This window comes from Toxotes jaculatrix, chromosome 17 (genome assembly GCF_017976425.1).
Source record: "Toxotes jaculatrix isolate fToxJac2 chromosome 17, fToxJac2.pri, whole genome shotgun sequence".
Classification (NCBI taxonomy): domain Eukaryota; kingdom Metazoa; phylum Chordata; class Actinopteri; family Toxotidae; genus Toxotes; species Toxotes jaculatrix.
The window spans coordinates 6,796,381-6,816,142 of NC_054410.1; the positions used below are offsets into that span (position 1 = coordinate 6,796,381).

The 19,762-nt window shown below is 41.1% G+C and overlaps 2 protein-coding genes across 2 annotated transcripts in view; one reads left to right on the forward strand and one right to left on the reverse strand.

Annotated features, from left to right (window-relative positions):
• pld1a (phospholipase D1a) overlaps positions 1 to 13,819 on the reverse strand; it is a 28,893-nt gene extending 15,074 nt beyond the window's left edge. Inside the window, exons 1-6 of the mRNA XM_041060899.1 lie at positions 13,670 to 13,819; positions 3,728 to 3,943; positions 3,036 to 3,205; positions 2,414 to 2,556; positions 1,363 to 1,474; positions 1,024 to 1,089 (exon numbers count right to left, since the gene is read on the reverse strand). Of these exons, the coding sequence (XP_040916833.1) occupies positions 1,024 to 1,089; positions 1,363 to 1,474; positions 2,414 to 2,556; positions 3,036 to 3,205; positions 3,728 to 3,911 (675 nt within the window). The 5' untranslated portion in view covers positions 3,912 to 3,943; positions 13,670 to 13,819. The remainder of the gene's footprint in view (positions 1 to 1,023; positions 1,090 to 1,362; positions 1,475 to 2,413; positions 2,557 to 3,035; positions 3,206 to 3,727; positions 3,944 to 13,669) is intronic.
• Positions 13,820 to 16,649: 2,830 nt separating this feature from the next.
• ghsra (growth hormone secretagogue receptor a) lies at positions 16,650 to 18,113 on the forward strand. The gene is made up of 2 exons (XM_041060942.1): positions 16,650 to 17,490; positions 17,800 to 18,113. Exons 1-2 carry the CDS (start codon positions 16,650 to 16,652, stop codon positions 18,111 to 18,113), a joined length of 1,155 nt encoding a protein of 384 aa, XP_040916876.1.
• The last annotated feature ends 1,649 nt before the right edge of the window (positions 18,114 to 19,762 follow it).

The window sequence follows — 19,762 nt, forward strand, 5'->3', positions numbered from 1 at the left end:
CACACAACAGGCACAACGCTATGACAAGTATCTATTTTAAGGCTCATTCCACTATTAGGGTGAAGTAAGTAAGAATGAGGATAAAGTTTAGTATACAAAACCATAAATATGCTTGGTCTAAATATAAGATGGCTCTGAAAATAAGTCACCTCCCTATTTTTGGATTGAGAGTGTTTGAAAATGATATAACATATGTAACATCCTTTAAAGTTTTAAAGTCACATTTAAATAAAAACATGATAAATGACTACAGTTTTTCTATGCTATTTTCAGAAAAAATAAATAATTTTGTTTGTCTGTATGTCTTATGTTTCTCACCGATGGTGACACCATTGTTATCCAGGGCATTTAACCCGCTCCTAAGAGCTGTTCAAAACAGCAGTGATAATATACTTAAATTCCTTGAGTGTGTCAACATAAAGCAGAAACACTGCTATGGGTAAACACATGACAGATCTGTGTCAACACACAATGTTCGCCCATAAGGTTAGAGAACAGTGAAATGCAGAAAAACACCATTAATTATATTTACTTTTACAGTTTATAGTTTAGGTATTTACACTAGATGACATGATACCTTTGGCTCTGAGGTATTTACAGTAGATGGCGTGATACACTTGACTCGGTGATGTCCCAGGTTACACTGGCTGGAGACTAACCACTACCTCTGCTAACCTCCACAGGCACCCCACATCCTGGGTTTGGTTATGTTAGATTTTCTTTGATGTTTTGTTTTGCTCGCACCCACATCATTCCCTCCTGCACACCACACACAACTGACCATTCTGTAAGTAGGCCTGTTTAATTTGACACCTAAATTTAGTTACATTTGGTTTAATAAAAATAGTCTTGCTTCTTCTGTTTCCCGTGGTGTGTCTCCCCTTTGTTACAGCCACTTGACCCAGGTCATGACATCCTCATAACGAGAGAAATTTAGAATACACACAAAATTCGCATAATCTTGAACTTCCTTATGAGGTTATTTTAGAGTGTCAGCTTGCAGTGCTTAGTATGATTACTCACAGTATGGTGATATTTGCGGTACATGGCCATCCTCAGCAGCTTGTTCAAATAGTCTTCTAATTGTCTCTGCAGAAACACATACACTATGTATTGCTCACTGTGAGTATTTTAATGACAAAATCCATGCATAGAAACTCTAACATGCACACACAGAGACACACACACACACACAGTTGGAGAGTGTTTTACAGGAGAAATGTACTAGCAAGGAGTTAAGTACCATGGCAACAAGCGAGAGCCAGGCGAGCTCCTTGCCCTAAAGTTAAGATATGACAAGAGTGAATTTTCTAAAGAGGAAAAACAGGCAAAGAGGCTGCAAACACTGTTGCTGCGACGTACCCTCCTGCTGGAGACCTGCTCGTCTCGCACCAGCTCGTCTCCTCCTCCCCTTGGCAAGGAGGGCATCTCCCTGACCTCGCTCTTCCTCACCGTCCTTCTCCTCACTGTGTGGCTGAGACATTAAATCAAGATGAAATTAAGATGATAAAGGTCCAACTGATGTGAATATGATTTCCAGAAAGCACTTGTCAAATCATAAATGAAATCCATACTTTGTTATTAAAGTTTGAGGTTGTGCTGTTTTTACTTTTCAACCTTTGCCTAAAGCTAAAAACCCGATTTCAGTGGCTGCTCAGAAAGTGAAACCCATCACTTTCTGTGTACCGTCCTGTGAGCAGGTGTTTAGAAAGACAAATGTAAAAGCTTGAATAAACTGACCATAGGCGGACTCGCTGCTGTGTTAATGTATATCAACCAGGAATTTATCAAAGCAAAATTTACATTTATTTACCTGGAAACAGCCAAGCTACTTATTTTAATAAAAAGACTAAAAACTACCAAAGCATTCTGAAAATCCATCCTTCCTATAAGAGACACAACAAAATAAAGTGAACATCACAGACAGCGTGAGACGGGACAAAAGCAAATCCTATTAAAATCAAAGGGAAAAATTCCTTTGATTTCCAGTGTGAACATCACCAGACAAACACAGGGAGGGAAAGAAACAGAAATATAATAGAAGAGGAAGAAGTAATGGAAGAAAAGCTAGTTGTAGTTACTAAGTAAGCAGTACATGTTGTAAATGTCACACTGTTCTTTCAGTGTGTTTGTCAGTGGATTTGTCTGTGCACCTGAGTGTGTGTACAGTTGTATTTATCGCGCTGTGGGAAAAAGATCATTTCACAAAGGGAACAAAAACCTGAACTTAATCTATTAAAGTCTAGTCTTAAAACCTGGTTTTAGTTTATGTTTAGTGCGAGTCTGTAAATACCTGCAGCAAAATAATGCGAGTCAGAATAATGTGGCATTTGTGTACACATCTAAACTTGTGTTTGTTGGTATTTGTATGTGTTCTTATTCATGTGGAAACGTAATGTGTGTTGGTGCCAACCTGCGTGATGGCAGCGGTATCCTCATGAAGGTCTTGTATGTCCTCAGCTCTCTGTGGAGCTCCATGAAATGTTTCTCCTTCCTCTTCACCACCCAGGTAAACTCACCGTGCTTCAGCTCAATCTTAAACACGGCTGGCAGAGACTACAGGAGGACACACAACACACAGGGAGACAGGAAGCAGTGAGTGTGTGTGTTTGAGAGAGAGGGAGAGAAAGCGCTCTTATTAAATAAGGAAAATAATGAAGCTAAAATATAATATCTTGGGGTGAACACTGGGTTAGAATCATTTTAGTTGATTTGGAAATGGTCGTTTTAGAAGCAAAAATTGAATTTCAAGTGTACTAAGAATTGTAACTTAAAAATGATGACAGTCATTTGTAATAACATTTAAAGCATTCAACTCACAATTAGCATCAAATCCTCATTTTCCAAAATAAAAACAACTCAGAGTAAGGAGTGCGGCGCAACACAGCAGAGCAGGCTAGGATGCTAATAATATTTGAAACTTTCCAAAACATTTCAAGCAATTTTAATGTACTTTTCAACATTGTGACCAACAAAATATAGAGCTATAAGTAAAAAATACTGTGTTTTTCTGATTGTAGGTGTGTGTGCAGTACCTTGTTGACGCTCCTGTGATGCGACAGGTTGAAGCGGTCCTGAGCAGAGGTGAATCTCTCCACCTCCAGGATCCGAACAGTGATGGGCACAGTGGGAAGGTAAACCTTAGCACTGGCCTCCTTGAAGCCCACTGTGCCATACACCGCTGAAAATGGGATACGACAATCCCCTAGGACAGAAAGAAAGAGAGGCGGGTGGTTAGTGTGGTTTTTCTGTTTGTGTATGTAGGAGTTGCTCGGGATGCTTGGGAGCAAGTAGGCTGCATCACTGAAAAGTCAGCCTTTGTTCAAGATTTATAGGCTTTGCTAGTTTGCAGTGTTAGGTCAAATATTTCTGTTTATTCTCTGGTAAAGTTTGTAAGATCAACATTATGCAATACTCTTTCACTGTTATATTCCAGTTTGGAAGCTCAATGCATTCAGTTCCTTAATGTCCTACATTTCCCAGAAAAGTTTTTAAGAATGATTAATAAGATTCATAGTATGACATAGTATGAGTCCTTTAAGTTCATTCTCTTCAAGATTAACTGTTTTTCACTGGGAAAACTGATAGCTTTGTTTGGTTTTACTGGTTTTGAATGGTTTGCCAGGTATTCTTCAGACATTGTGTTCAAAATGATCACAAGCACAGTGAGACTTGAGCACTGCTTGAGAGAGACAGATAAACAGAAAATACACAAACAGACACAAACCTATGTAGTTTCCATCATAGTCGATCTCCTCTCCCTCGCCTATATCCAGCTCTCTGGCATCCAAGCTTTCCACCAGTTCGGCCATCTTGATACCGTCGTGTAAGTCAGGGGCCGCTGTGGTGTTAGAAACTTCGGAGTTCACCAGGTTGAGGCTACTCGTAGTTGGTTGAGCCTTACCCAGCATACTTAACAGTCAGGCCCCAGAGCAGGGCGCACCTAGAGGAGAGGAGAGATCATCATTTCGAAATCAAAAACACTTCGTGACACTGGGCTGTGGAATAAATGTAAGCCTGAGAGTGTGTGGGTTTGCATGTTTCTGTTGATGTTGTAAGCTGTGTGACTGTTTTGTGAGTGTACAAACACTCCCACAGAGAAGAACTGTCATTTGACTTTTGACCTTCTCGTGATCCTATACTGACCATGACTGGTTACACAAGACCCGGGTGTCCTATCACAAGAGTCCCATAAGGACCACAAGCATGCAGAGTAAAAACCAACAGATACCTACTGCAGACACAGCTGTGACAGGTTTCAAGGTCATATGTGTAAGTAATATTTTATAAAGTCTTTCATTTTGATCATTTAAAAACTAAATATGGGAAATAAGAGATCTGTGACCTATGGGGGAAACAGTAATGCTGAAATACTGTCCCAATATCGGTAACAAAAAGGAAACACTTCCTCATGAAAATATGTTTTGTTTTATCTCAAGCTATTATTAGTTCAGAACTTTCTTTTTTTCTGAGGAAGGCTTTTTGTGCGTTAACATTACAGAAGTCATGCACACCCAAGCCCCACCAACCCTTCCAGCCCAGCACCTCTGAGTGCTGGGCTGGAACATGTGTCATTCACTATTTTAGTTTGTGACTTACGAAGTAAGTTAATGACTAAGTGTCTGACTAGAATCCACTTGTTAATTACTAAGACACACAGTAATCCAAATCAGATGCGTAATGAAGGATTTAATGACTTATTATGAACCCACAGGCTGCACATGAACATTTTTGTCACTTTCTCATACAGGATACTGAGAAAATATTCAGTCCACTGCTGCTGCTCCTCATTGTCACTTTCATTTGTGGTCTTCAGACAAACAGTGTTCTGATCTCTGTCTGTTACACTCAGCTTTGCATTAGTCTTACAGGCTGGGTACCATGGTTTAAGAGCTGTTACAGACATACAAACATACAAACATAAACTTACTCCCAGAATCTGCACAGCATCTCAAGCTACTGTCAGCTTCACCAGAGCCACAGTGACCTATGTGTCTTGTCACATCTAATCCACTCATCAACCTGGATCTTCCACTCACATGCTCATACTTTCTGATCTGTAAAGTCTCCGCTCTCCCCAAACTGTATGTCACATTTCTCTTTCATTGAGGTTTGTAAAGCGCAAGATCTTGATTATGACACCCTTACCATGTATTACTTTATTATTTGTGGTATTTAGTCAGTGCTGTGTCTGGCAGTCATTTGACTGATAACGTCCATGGGAGAGTGAGTTGGTGGTGTAGCAATTGTTGGTGATGTAATTTGCTGCCACCATGCTGAGAAAGATCTGACAAAGCTGAGCATCACACACATATGCATACACGCACCACAGGAAAACTATATGAATCTATATGAAATGTAACATAGAACTAGTTAAAGTGTCTTTTTTAGACGCAAAGACCGAACACGATGCATACAGTAACACTGCACATACAGGCAAAAGTTCTCAGTTTCAGTTTGACGATTGCATTATCAATATACATCAGCTCACTTTTGTATGATAAACAATTCTTCTGAAATCAAAAACCAGTTAAACCTGAAAAATTAAATTCCTCATGTTTGCTGCTCCAACTTTATTTTAGCCCCTAGAGCAGTCATCTGTAAAATCCTACATTACTGAGACAGGAACAGGCAGGGTGTGGAAAATAACATTTTAAATTGTCAACCTTTCAAATGCAGGACGCATTTGAAAGGTTGACAAGAAAAAGAAAAACCCATTCACATACAATACCACCAAGCAGTATGCTTAGTCATCCAAGACTACCCATACTCATGTGGACCATTATCAAATCTCCCTCTGAGTTTAGAAGAAGTAGAGAAGAAGTAATTACTCAGGAGGAGAGTGGAAGAAAGGAAAAGAGAAGTGTAGCTGCATCAGCAGACAGAAGTGAAAGGAGATGTCATTAAAGGGGAGTTTTAGTATGATTGGAATTTTCTCTGTTTTATGCAGTCCTTTAATGCTTTATATCACTGTGCACTTCTGCACTCCCAACTTTTCCTTAATCCTTGTGGAAAAAAAGCTCTCTGCTGTAGTTTGTTTGTAGTGAAACAATTTGATTAACATTACTCCTGAGGATGTTAACATGGCCTGTTAGTTAAAAATATTTATTCTGGAGAGGAAAACGTTCAAAGTAAGATGTGTGTTTACGAGCAGCGCAGATGCCCCCTGATATCGCATCCCTGCTCACTGCGTTTTCCAAGTGTGCTCATTAATATGAGAAGATGAGCAGAACTTTTTTAAATATGTAAACATCTGACAGTATTCTGGTAAAAGGCAGACAGATATCAGTCATTAATTAAATAAACACCCAATCTGGACAGAGATCAAAAGGGCAGGAAGACAGGAAATGTGGCCTAAAGTTTCAGAGACAGCAACTACGCAGTCGTGAGACATAACAACGAAAAACACTGTCATGAGTCTAGGAATGCAAACATGTTTCAAGTGGAACCATTAAGCCACTGTCCACATGGAAAAAAGACAGTATGTCTTCTTGGTTTAAGGTTAGCAGGAAGGAGCAGAACCAAACGATGAGGTTTTGGTGATTCATCTGATTTGCAAGTTGGGGCAGGAGCGACACATGAACACAAGTCAATTGTTTCTTTACAGTCAGTGAAGGCAAAAGAAATCACACACTTCAAGACTCACACAGGTTTACAGGTGACTACCTGCTGCCACTGACTAGACTCACTTAAGGTGCCAATTATGTCCACATTTAACAGTGCCCACAATCTATTCCAGTTTAACCTACTGAATATGAGCCATCTTAAAAATACACTCTTCTCAAGTAAGGAAGATGAAATGTCCTTCTTTCCCTGCAGAGTGCTAAATTCTTCTGTTTGGAGCTAAAAATGTTTGTGACAAGTAAATAACACATGAGCACGTACAGAAACAGATAACAGCTTGACAGTAAACATTCCCACTCTGCCGAACAAGATCCAACACGCTCACACAGTCAGAGGAGTCGCTAGCAGTCACCAGTTGCCTGAAATGACTGCATGTCTGTCTGTTTCCACTTGTCCCTGTGAAACCATTTAGTCTTTTCATTCATTCATTTTCTCATTCTGTTTTTTTTCCCTGAATTAGGATGCTAACGTAAAGGTTTAAACAATCATTCTGATTAGATTTTATTATAGGAATTGCTGATTCTAAATAATGGCCCTTAATGTTAATCATTTAAGGGACAAAATACAATCATACAGACATTAAACACAATTTAACTGGCTTTTGAAGTTTTCAGCATTCTATTTTTTTCAACATGTCCATGATAAGAAACACTTCAATCACCTTCAGCTTTATAAAAGAATTCTGTAGTTATTGTTCAGATAGTGTTGTGCAGCCCACATTCCAGGACATTTCCTAAGACCACTTATTTTCACTTTCCAAAGCAGAGTACATTTGCCTATTGCTGAGTCAGAACTGACTCTAAAGAGTTCACTTTGCTCCGTCACATTTCAACCAGAGGGGCAAAAGTGTAGGAAAAGCTACTTCACACAGTTACAAATGGTGACACATCTAAATTTGTCTGTGTTCAAAGCATATATTTAGAATACATTTTTTCCTACTGGTCTTTGACAACCGCAAGAATATTTAAATGTTAAAGCGTGGAAGGTACATGATGCTATTAAGATCTATTTGCTAGCTTGTATCAAAGACAAACCATGCACTTGTGCAGCAACATTGATGAGTCTGTGGATAAATACAAATACCTGTAAAGTTAATTCAAAATGTCAAGGTTTGCTTTGGATCATTAAAAATGAACATGACTATCGGTCTCTATAAGATGCATCAATTTCATCAAATTCAACAATGCATATTGGCTAGTTTTGTATAAGTTTTGTGCAGAGTGTATGTGAACTTAGATTCCAGATGAAGTATTTATGACGCTGCAGTTATTTCCCTGTTCTAAGAATACACATGATCCACCACAGGCTTTACCCACACAGAGGTTAACTGCAGAGGACCCTGGAATTCTGAATGTGGGTTGAATGTCTGCATGCGTAGACTCAAATGTCAGACACATGCATGCATGAACATGCACAGACTGTGGCCATTTAACCTGTTGGGAAACAGCAGAGAGAATACGTAAACGTAATGGAACTAACTAGGAGTTATCTCTCTACTCCATTCAAATAGAACACTGCCTGCTTCCTGCTTCCTGTCCTGTTGTCATGGCGATATGTTTAACAACCAGCAAGCTGCTTATATATAAGTTTCAACAGAAGCAGCTAAGAGCATCCGCCTCTCTCTTTATGTGCTAGCATCCCTCTTAAATGTCAATTAGCTGGAATCAATGCGCTGTGAAACCATAGATGAAGAAATGAAAGAATGTTGAGTGGGAGAAGAACTGCGGAGGTTTGGTAGAGTTTGGCAGACAGAGAAAAAAACGATGGCATAATAAAAAGTAAAGTGGGAACTCATCAATCTTTTCAACATGTGACACATGGGAAATTTAGTCTCGCTCTGCTCCACAGATCCATTAAAAACATATTGCTACACTTGTCATGCAGGGACCAGCCATCATAAATTCTAATAAGAGCAAATCCATTACTGGGGAGGTGGCATTTAACTCAAATTTAAAGCTTCTGAGATGGGATTGTGTCCCGCTGGAGGACAGAGAAAGTTTGGTCCCAACTTCCAATAAGTCTACCTTTATAAAGGTTTATAAGATTTAACCATTACCCATGGTTAAATCATTTAATAATGCTTCATTTAACAGTTATAAAACATTCATGAGAACCAACTTTGTCTGCTCCAATGGACCATTTGAACTCTGATTAACTGGAAAAGAAGGCTTTGAAAATTGTGGAAATATCCCTATTTGCTTTGTTGCCTATGAGCAGGTTGACACCACTTTCATGCCTGTGTGCTAAATATTAAGCTAGAGTTACAAAGCTCTAAGTTAGCTTAGCTTAGCATTAAGACAGGAAACAGCTAATCTGGCTTTATCCAACAAAATCCACCCACCGGCAACTCACCATCTCACTAACTCACAAATTAACATGTTATATCTTGTGATATATATATACTGAAGTGTAAAACAATTCTCTGTTTTACAGAGGGGTTATGTGTCAGACTATTTGTTGGTTCAAAGCAGTTTCCAGGCAACCAGTGGAGGCTTCCTTGTTTATTACTGCTCCCAACAAAGATCCAGTCATGCCATTTTTACACTTTGGTTTATGAACAAATTCAACACACAGGATATCGGGTGTTGATTAGGGACCTTTACAGGTGCGCGTGGACAGATTCTGTAACCAATGGACAGAGCCAGGCTAGTTTGAAATTCGCGCTAAGCTAAGCTACTTGGCTGCATGAGGTAGCTTCATATTTAGAAGACAGATGTGTCTTTGGCACTGATCTTCTCATCTAACTTTCAGATATCAGGCGAGCAAGCACACCATATTTCCCAAAATGTCTAAGTATTCCTTTAATTCATATTTACAAGTGAAGATTTTGATTCTTATTTGGAAAAAAAAACTTTATTATTAACTTTTTAACATAGAAAGAAGGAAACCTGTGACTCTTATTAGTAATGACATCAACATTTTTAACTGCTGATTTCATGGTTTATTAAAAGTTGTCCTAATTAATGTATCACTTGTCCACCAAGCATTACTTTAAAAAGTCATTGCTAGTTACAATTTATTAAAGTGAGACTTACAAGAATGTTTAACGAGTATAATAATTGAAGTTTAAAGTTTAATAATTACTTTAGGACACACAGTATTGATTGTGGTTAATCCACAATCAATACTGTCAATACAACACTCTCACACCTTCCTGAAGATTATTGTAACTTAAAAAAACTTTTGAAATAACTTCACTAACTAATGCACTACTTTGTCTGTGTTTTTGCAGCACAGTCTCTTGTAGTCCTGTTTCTGCAGCACTGCAAGGACCCATGAGGGACACATGGGAAAGGAAGACAAGGTCATTGTGGCCATGTATTATCTAACACCAGAAAAGAAAAAAATCTGCATCCCCTATCAGCTCTGTAGCTGTTACTGTCCGAAATTAAGATTAGCTCAGAGGCTGAGTGTCTTGCTGCCAAAACGTTTGATTTACTGCCAAACTTTTGTGACCCATGTGGGAAGGCACTCCCATTGATTTGGCCCACCTCTAACATGATCATGCATAGGCTTGTGTTTTCTGAAGCTCTTTCCTTTATCACAAATTGTACTCTTGTGTTACTTGTACCACTAAAATCTGTTACACAACTTTAGGCAGTGATTTGTGAGTAATCTGATCTAGTCTGGGAAAGAGGTTCGCCCTTCTCTAGGGAGTTACTTCTCTCTTTAAGGTGGGAACTCGTCATGCTGTGGCTGCTGCTGGAAGCTGAGCTGTGCTCGCTGCTTGAGCCCTAGACTAAATCCTGACTGCCTTGAAAAAGGGAAACAGTGGTATTATCCTCACCCAGAGCTGAGTGGAGAATGTTTATTTCTCCAGTAGGTAAAAGAAAATGATTTTCCTCTACTGCTTTAGGGCATCCTGGAGGTAGAGGGTTTTAAGGTGGACACAGCTGCAGATTATTTTTTTAACATACCACACTCATTCTTTAGTAACACTTTCAAAGAGAGAGAATGTATTATTTTATGTGTGAATTTGCATAATTTAGCCAAGGTATACTGTGTTATAATCAATATTAGAATATATACATATATATTCTAATATACATATTGGATATACATATTGAATAAATAATATCACATAGTCCCAAGGGCACGTTGTACTTCAAGAAAAGAAGCTGGTCTTCCTGGAAAACATGGGAAATCACTGGCTTGGTGGAAGTAGAAAAGAAACGCTGAACCCTACACATCTACCTGTCTTTAATGGCATCTGATACTCCTGCATTTGTCCCTCTACACTGGGTTTTGCTTGCAATATGTGTTTGAAAAGTGTCAAATTATTGAAAAGAGCACTGGAGGCGGACTGAACATCTATGTCAACATCAGCCAAGGCGCTGTCACTGATTACCCATCGAGTGTTTGGAAAAATAGATAATTTGTGAGATGAATATTCTATTTCTGGATGTGTGGTAGCAAGCGTGACATTTACAAAGTGCTGTGGCAAACACAGTGAATGATTTAAATAATTAGATATATAATAAGATACCATACATATATGTAAACATAATATTTGCGTACTAGCCTACCACACTCACCGATGTATACGCACTCACACACTCATACAATAAAGACAACATAAACATAGCATTTGCAAATCGTGTGGTGCCAAGCTCCTCATGGCGCAGATGGTACAAAGAGACAGAGATAGAGAGAAGATCGAGGGAGGAAGGGAGAGAGAAGCAATGAGAGAGGTCTGTGACACCTCTCTTTCTCTGCCCACACTAAAGCTGCCTATTATCTAATCCTTCACACCATGGATGGGGGGATTGGGATGGTCAGAGAGGCAGAGAAAGCAAGACATACAGTAGATGCCAGAAAAAGAGAGAGCGCAATCGTCATCATCACCAGAGTGGTGTTCTGCTGGCGGTAACACAAGGCATCATTGTACTGAAGGAGTGAGGGGACTGCTCGCTCTCTCTGTTTCAGCCAAGCCTGACTCGGCCCTTCCAGAGAAGCCAAGTTTGAGCCTGGAAATTACCAAACTATAACTTGTGTCCAGACCTCTAAAGTGACTCTGAGTCACCATGACTACAGTAGTAGGACAGGGTGTATGGAGAATGGGTGTGCTCTTGACTTAAACGGCCCATTCATTCAAATGGCCACCTCCAGTGTTGTGAAGCCATGAAGGTAATTTTGGTTTTATTTACCCACATTTTGAGATAACTATCCCTGAGATTTCTGCTGCCACCCACCTCAATGCAATAGTTCTGAATGGAATTTCACTGAATTTCATTCATGTGATAGCAATAGCACATACGGTGACACACACTGTCAACGTAAACTGTTGACAGTGTGTTCTATGGGTCATCCAGAGTAACAAGGACACTTGTTGAATATTTTTAGATGTAGCTTTTCATTCATGTGAGCACGACAAAGAAAATTACATTTACCTCCATTGATTTGGAGCAGCAGACAAACCCAGGCTATCTGCATGGCTAGATACTACTAGTGATGAGAGGTAAAATATGTTTTTTATAATTTGGGTGAGCTAGCTCTTTAAACTTTTCAAGAAAATTCTGTCACCTGATTGTCCTGGACCTAAATACCTGAGAATTCATGAACCAAGTCTGCAAACAAGCCAAGAAATAAGCCACTATGACTCAAAACTAGGCACAGTTTAGATACACAGGCAAGAAATAGGTTCTAATGGTGGTATGAGTGCCAAATGGCACAGAGGCATTTTCCTTCATGTAAATAAACCACTTCTATTTTTGTATCTTAAGGACCTCTTCTATGTTCTACAGTCTGAGCTGGAGAGCTTTTCCATTTGTCTTAACCACAGCAGCACTAGAACAGTACTGTTTGCTGCATAACTTCAATGAGATGCAAACCTCTTGTCTATATAAGTCTCATTGAGAAAGCATTGAGAAAATCTGTTCCTGTTAAGGATTTGGTGAACCAAGCATTAGCCATGAACAGTGTTATGATGCAGACTGACAGTAAAAGTTGCAGCAACAGCACATTATACAACAGCTCGCTTTTGCACAGTCTTGAGCATAATGTTTAAATTACCCACAAACCCACAAGCCCCACAGGGTCAAAAGCTGAAACTGTAGTCTGCATCTGGAATAAATTTACAGCACTGAATGTTCCTTCTACGCTAAAAATATTTCAAATTCTTCCAATCCCTCTTGAAAGGAAGAAGAGACACTGCAATAAAGTAAAATCCTGTTGCATAGTTTCATGTATTTCACTATGAAAAACAATAGGAGTTAGTAAACAAAAATTCTTCAACTTTTCCTCTATCCCACAGTACAGATTAATGATTGATACGCATCACGTAACTGAGCGAGATGGCACCACATGGAACAGGTCGATACAACACACACTTAAAGCCTGAGGCAGGAATAAAAGTAATAAAGATTACTGAAGGGTATGTGTAGGCTGGCACCACAACAGAAAAGAACCGAGGTCATGCTTCTGCTGCTGCCTGTACCTAATGCCAGAGGTCAGTATCATGTGTATCTGTTGCAAAGACAACAGAAGAAGAGGGGAGAGAGAAGAGAGGGAGCAAAATATCTCCAGCCTTCCCATGACATTCCAGCTCAAGCAACTAACTTTCACAACACAGCGTGAGATGGGGGCAGCAGGCCAACACACACACACCTGTACAGCCTTAAACAACAGGTAACACACCACTTGTTGCAGTATTTCATCTACACCCTCAAGTACAGGAGCACAAAACTCATCTCCACACCCACCCCGCTAAGGACTTCACACAAACGCACATCTTTCCACCACGAACAGACAAAAAAGATAAACGGACAAAGCTACACCTTGTCATGTTGAACACATATTTGCTGTGCAGCAAGACAAGAATTACATTCAGCTCCCTGTTTGCTTCTACATAATGCAAACACACAAGAACAGTAGCCTGAGTATAATGACAAACTCAAACATACTGCACATTCTCCTGCGTGATCCCACTGACAACCCAAAACCAAGGACTGTCACAGGGGCACTTTATCTCCCCCACAGCCCCATGGACGCAAATAGAACAGAGCAGACACAGACAAACAGAGAGAGAGAGGGAGACATTACCAACCTGCTCTGTTTGTGGACGTGCAGCCCACATGTTGTCTGATCAGTCCACTTGGCTTCGGTGAATGGACAGGAACACTAAGACACACACAATGTCTCCGCCAGAGCGCACAAAGCACTGTAGAGCAGCCGAAGACCGCTATCTCTGCGCCTCTTCTCTTCTGTAACTCTCTAAGTGGGGCTGAGGAAAAACTAACTGTGAACTCTGTCCAACTCCTCAGGAAGGGGGGGGGGGGGGGTCTCTGAAACTCTGGACCAATCACAGGAAGAGCTCCCTCCTGCAGGCTTTTCTCATTGGACAAAAAAAGTGCCGGACTTTCGGTGAAGTAGGAGGAGTCCTCTGGGGGAAAAATACGGACACTGGTCCCGCCCATTGTCTCATCACTTCACACTCTCTCTGCTTTGCGTTTATTTTCTCCTGTGTCTGTTTCTCTTTGTATTTGTATGTCAGTGTGTGTGCGCGTCTATCTATGTCAGTATGAAAATGTCTGATTGTCGCTTTGCATGTATGTGTGCGGAGTCTTTTTGAGTCTATTGTGCATGCAACAAAAAAAAAAGTTATTATATATAAGTGGTAAAAAAAAAAATGAAGCAAATTATGCTTGTAAAATAAAAAAAAAGTGTTTTTTATTAAAGAAAAAAGAAAGAGAAAAAGAAAAAAACAACAACAGCAGCAAGAATTTGATTTAGTGTTCAAATAAACCTGTTTGTGTGTCCTGACTGAAAGAGCTCTATCTCATGAAATTCTATATCACACCTGTAGAACAAAAGCCTTTATTATAGTCTGGCAGCCAAAGACAAAAAACCCTTCACATTCCTGTGTTCAAGTGCAAAATTAAAAGAGATCTCTTCCTCCATCTTGTGGATGAGTGGATGTACTGCGCTTCTCACAGCCAGAACACAGAGAACACAATCACACTAGGCTGTCAAATGCGTTTGTGTATCATTATGACAGGGACTTTACCCCCTAATTTACACCCACACCCAGGCCACATAGTTCAGACAAAATGCCAAAAACACTTACCAAGATGCCAGTACCTTACCACGTTACAAATATATGAAGCACAGAGAAATATGAGAGTGAAACAGTGAAGCAGTGAATGTCTTTCCTGAATAAATAGCAATAAATTAATAAAAAGATCAATCACAGAGATGAACTGCTGGAAACTGCGGGCGACCTCTGTTTCATATACTGTACATAAGAGTTCACAACAGTAAAAAGAACAAACAGAGAAATTGCTTGTCTGAAGTTCATGGGTTAAAGTTTCCCTGAAAATCAAAAAAAGGCCTATCACCCACATACACACTAACATGTACAAACTGGCATGAACACACCCATACAACACAGTTTGGACACACATACACACTGTATGATCACAGACAGATACATACCAGATGTAATGAAAAGGTCTCACAGAGGCCGTGGAAGACACAACTGTCCTGACAAGTGTCCACTTCTGTTCTTTCCCAGAGAACAATCTCCCTCTCTCTCTCTGTCACGATTCAGTGGCCATAAACATAAATGGGATCTGCTGGTAAACACACAAGATTGCAGCGCAAAGGGCAGAGAGATAACAACATATGAAGCATCATATCAGTGCAGTAAAAACAGAAATGTATATCAGCTCTTATTATGTGGATATTTACATTTATGTTGAAACTGCCCATTTCCTTTACCAGCGAGGCCTCCAGCAAGCTGTCAGTTAACCCGGTAAGAAAATAACTTATTTCAGTTTAATTATATCACACTTTTATGTTCTTGTTTCTGAATAAACTTTTTTTTTTTTTTTGCAATAAGCCCCAGTTATCACTGCACCCACAGCCCCTGTAGGTGGCGTTGCAGCACTGACTCCCTGTAGAACCCCACACCATCCTCCATTGAGCAGTTCCACTTCGCCTGCATATGATGTTTTGCGCACTGGGAGTCAGGATCCACTCACTGGATATGCACCATAACTAGAGGAACAGATTTGGAGAGCCAGGGTGAATTTCTTTGTCAGTCTCAGCTACTTTGTTTCATTCAGATCTTTTGAGGTCCTATTTGCATGATTATGCTGACAATGCGTCGTTCCTTCGTGGTTCTTGTGACTTTTATAAAACTGTCTCCCTTCCGTCATATAGTATTTGTTTTCACGGTGGTTGTTGTTTGTCCGTTTGTGTTTGGTTGAGTTTGAGCTCCTCTGTCCTTCCCAGGACAGATGTTCACTGCTGCTGCCGCATCTTAACGACCCTGCCTCTGACTCACCGTCACATGCTGACCGGTGCCACTCGTCTCCTGCTCCACAGACTTGTTTTTGTCTGAGGTTCAAACGCAACGAACACGCTGCTGGTGATGGGAGCTCTTTGAGACTCTTTGGCGCATGAAGGATCATCCTGTTTTATTTTCCCCTAATGCGGCTGGTAACTATCATAAACAGAAAGGATGTGGGAGATAACTTGTCTTTAAGTTAGTTTTTTTCTTTTCTTCTTTAGATAATAGATGTTTGTGCTCTGATTTGTTTGGAATACTCCTCGAATTCCGGATGGCGATGTGTAGCTTACAAACATCCAGCATGTAATTTGTTTTGTAACTAAGAGGCCAACAAATTCTTCTTTTTCTTTCAGTGCCAAACGTTGTTCAGGTTCAGGTTGAGCCACTTCAGGTAAAGTGGACAATTTGAATAGACTTAAAATAGCCCAGTTTTGTGCAAGATTCTGGAGAGGACAATCCGTTCCCCGGACAACCTCAGGCATCCTTTGTGAGCTCAGAATTTTGATTGAGACCGATTTAACCTTCGCTGTGAACAGGGGTTACAGAAGATTGCAAGGATCTTGGTTTTACGCACGTCTGCCAGGCTCTGCTACCCTTTACCATTACCTCCACAATTCAGACGGTGATGATGGGAGGAAAGGGCAGCGCCAAGGGGCTCGAGGAGTTCCAGACCCGGGGTGCCTTTAACACTCAGGGCCAGGCACGGCCCCGTGAATAACCGCGCGGCGACAGCATGCCCTCCTGGCCCAATCACTCGGAGTGCCTCTCCCATAACTGCAGCTGGGAGGAGATCCACAACACCACAAGGAATGATGACCCTGTCCTGCCTCCCCTCAATTACTACTCAATACCTCTCCTCACGGCCATCACCATTGCCTGCACGGTGCTGTTTCTGGTCGGGGTGGTAGGGAATGTCATGACCATTTTGGTGGTCAGTAAGTACCGGGACATGCGCACCACCACCAACTTATACTTGTGTAGCATGGCTGTATCCGACCTACTCATTTTCCTCTGTATGCCTCTGGACCTCTATCGCATGTGGAGGTACAGGCCCTGGCGCTTTGGAGACGTGCTCTGCAAGCTCTTTCAGTTCGTGTCAGAATCATGCACCTACTCCACCATCCTGAGCATCACCGCGCTGTCAGTGGAGCGCTACCTGGCGATCTGCTTCCCGCTACGCGCCAAGGCTGTGGTTACAAAAAGGCGGGTGCGCGGCCTCATTCTTCTACTCTGGACAGTGTCTCTTTTGAGCGCTGGACCTGTGTTTGTCATGGTGGGTGTGGAGCGAGATAGCATGGGACCACCAAATTTCAGTTCAGGAATGAATGAGACTGGCTCTCTCCTGGAGGGCGGGGACACCCGGGAGTGTAAGATGACGCACTACGCCGTGGAGTCAGGTCTGATGGGGGCCATGGTGTGGTTGAGCTCTGTTTTCTTCTTCATGCCGGTGTTCTGTCTCACAGTGCTCTACAGCCTCATAGGCCGTCGGCTGTGGCAGAGACACCGAGAAACAAACATCGGCTCCCGTGTGGCTCACAGGGACAAAAGCAACAGACAGACCATCAAGATGCTTGGTAAGTTTGGAGAGCGCGCAAATGACGCGCAGTGCATAACGTGGCTCAGGCTTTGTTTAACAATTAAAGCAGCGGATATCAACTAATGAGTAAACCAATGTCTGGAGTTTAACTTTAGCCTTTAAAGTATATCCATAAAAACAGTAGAAGAAAGTTAACATCTAGACTTAGTTTACCTTAGTCTTGATCCGTTGCAACGTTTGCATCCAGTTACATTTTACCCCTCCTTTCACCCTAACATCTCCATTTAATCCTCCTCTTCATCCCCCTCTTCACCTGTTCCTCTTCTTCTCCCTCCTGCTCCTCCAGTGGTGGTGGTGCTGGCCTTTGTCCTCTGCTGGTTGCCGTTCCATGTAGGCCGCTACCTGCAGTTCCGCTCGCTGGACGCTCCGTCCCCTCTGCTGTCGGTGTTGTCCGAGTACTGCAGCTTTGTGTCGGTGGTTCTCTTCTATCTGAGTGCCGCCATCAACCCCATTCTCTACAACACGATGTCCTGGAAATACCGGGGCGCAGCGGCGCGCCTCTTCGGCCTGAGCGACAGCCAGCCCCCACGAGGCCGCACAGCCAGCACTATGAAGGTAGACGGCTCGAACGGCTGGACGGAGTCTACAGTCAGCTTCTAAACGTACTGTACGACTGTCAGTGTGTCTGCGTATAATTTGTAAAGATAATTATCTCAAGTTGAAAACACCGACCTAAAAGCCATTATTTCTGTCAGGCAGAGGAGAAACGCCTTCATCAGAGCGCCTGCCTATCTTTGATTGAGACTAAAAGAAGGATGAGAAAAGCTGCAGGCCTCCATCCACTTTGTCAACATGCATCAAAAGAACTTCGATTGCTCTTTAAACTATTCTTTTTTGGGGGGTTATTTCAGAAAGTGACATCCACCATTCATACAACTCACTCAGCAGCATTTGAAAAGAGCTGGTGGAATTCAAAATACACACTTGCCTGAAGTGCTTTTATTTATCCAAATGTGAACAACAAACAGCAGTGGCACACACGTCCCTACACACGCATATGTATAAATATCATAAACATTTACAATTGCCTTATATTGTATACACATTCTGGATGACAAAGAAAGCACTGTAGAACTTGTGGCACTGCTCTGCACTCTTGTAGAGAGGGGCAGAGGTGCAGTGTGTGTATGTGTGTGAGAGGCGAGAGAGAGTACTTTCATGTGTGTATTGTGTGCCAGGTGTCATGTTTTTGGTAACTGATTCATGTAATTAGTGGGTGAGAGTGTGAGGATGAAAAAGTATTATGTTAGTATTATTAATTTTTGACATGCTCAGTGCCCTGTACCTTAGAAATTCAAGTCCATGCTGTGTTGATGCTGCCAACAAGTGTCTGGTGGACCGCCCCTGAAATGAAGACCATTAATTTTCCTGTGTAGCCATGTGCTTCACAGAAGTGGTTTTAATATTGGTGATTGTGAGACAATTTACAGAATGCAAACATTTCCAAGATGTGTCGGTCTCTACTTTATATGATTGTCATTCATTCGTTTTAAAAGATCAACATTATTCAAGCCGCAGGCTTCTTCTTACTGCTGCTAAATAAATAATCTAAGAAGAAAAAAACAATGTACATGAGGAGTCTCTGAGAAGCTCTTTAAGCTGAAATTTGTGCAATGCATTTAAGTAGTATCAGTTGGGTGCATAAGACAAAGAAAGCTGTTGGTGTTACTGTAAAAAGAGACACCAGTGGCCATGAATGCCACAGCTTTCTGCGTCTCGTGAACTGTGCACCATTGAAATGTTGATTTTTCCAACATCATTATCTACATGTTTCAGCCATCTCAGGTGTACTGATGTACAGAACAGGGCCTTTTCTGCTTTTTACAGCTGCATGGGGACAATGTGCCAATCTGATGATCCAGTCATGCAAAAGATGTAGCAGATTTGTCATTCTGTCCTTTGTCTGATTTGACAGGATACATTATACCACTTGAAGCAATGCATAACTTTGTAAGTATTAAAGACAGTTTGGAAGCCACTTTTCATTTTTCACCATTCACACCTTCATAAAAGTAAAGGAGCAGTGACTTATTCAATGGTTAACTTAAACACGCACAATGTAAATGATAATATATATGTCTTGTATATCATATTCATTTGCCAATGAAGGATAAGGCAAGACTGCTTGGGTTCCCAGTGGAAGCTATTTTCATGGGTGACAATATAGTGCATGCTGGGGTGTGAACTGAAATGGAAACACTAAATGTACCAAAGTGGCCAACCCTGACAAAAGGTCACAACAAAGTTCT

Excerpts from the sequence above, each read along its gene's own strand:
- ghsra (XM_041060942.1), top strand. The coding sequence starts at position 16,650 with ATGCCCTCCTGGCCCAATCACTCGGAGTGCCTCTCCCATAACTGCAGC. Across the intron at positions 17,491-17,799 it reads ACAGACCATCAAGATGCTTG|TGGTGGTGGTGCTGGCCTTT; the intron begins GTAAGTTTGGAG and ends CTGCTCCTCCAG.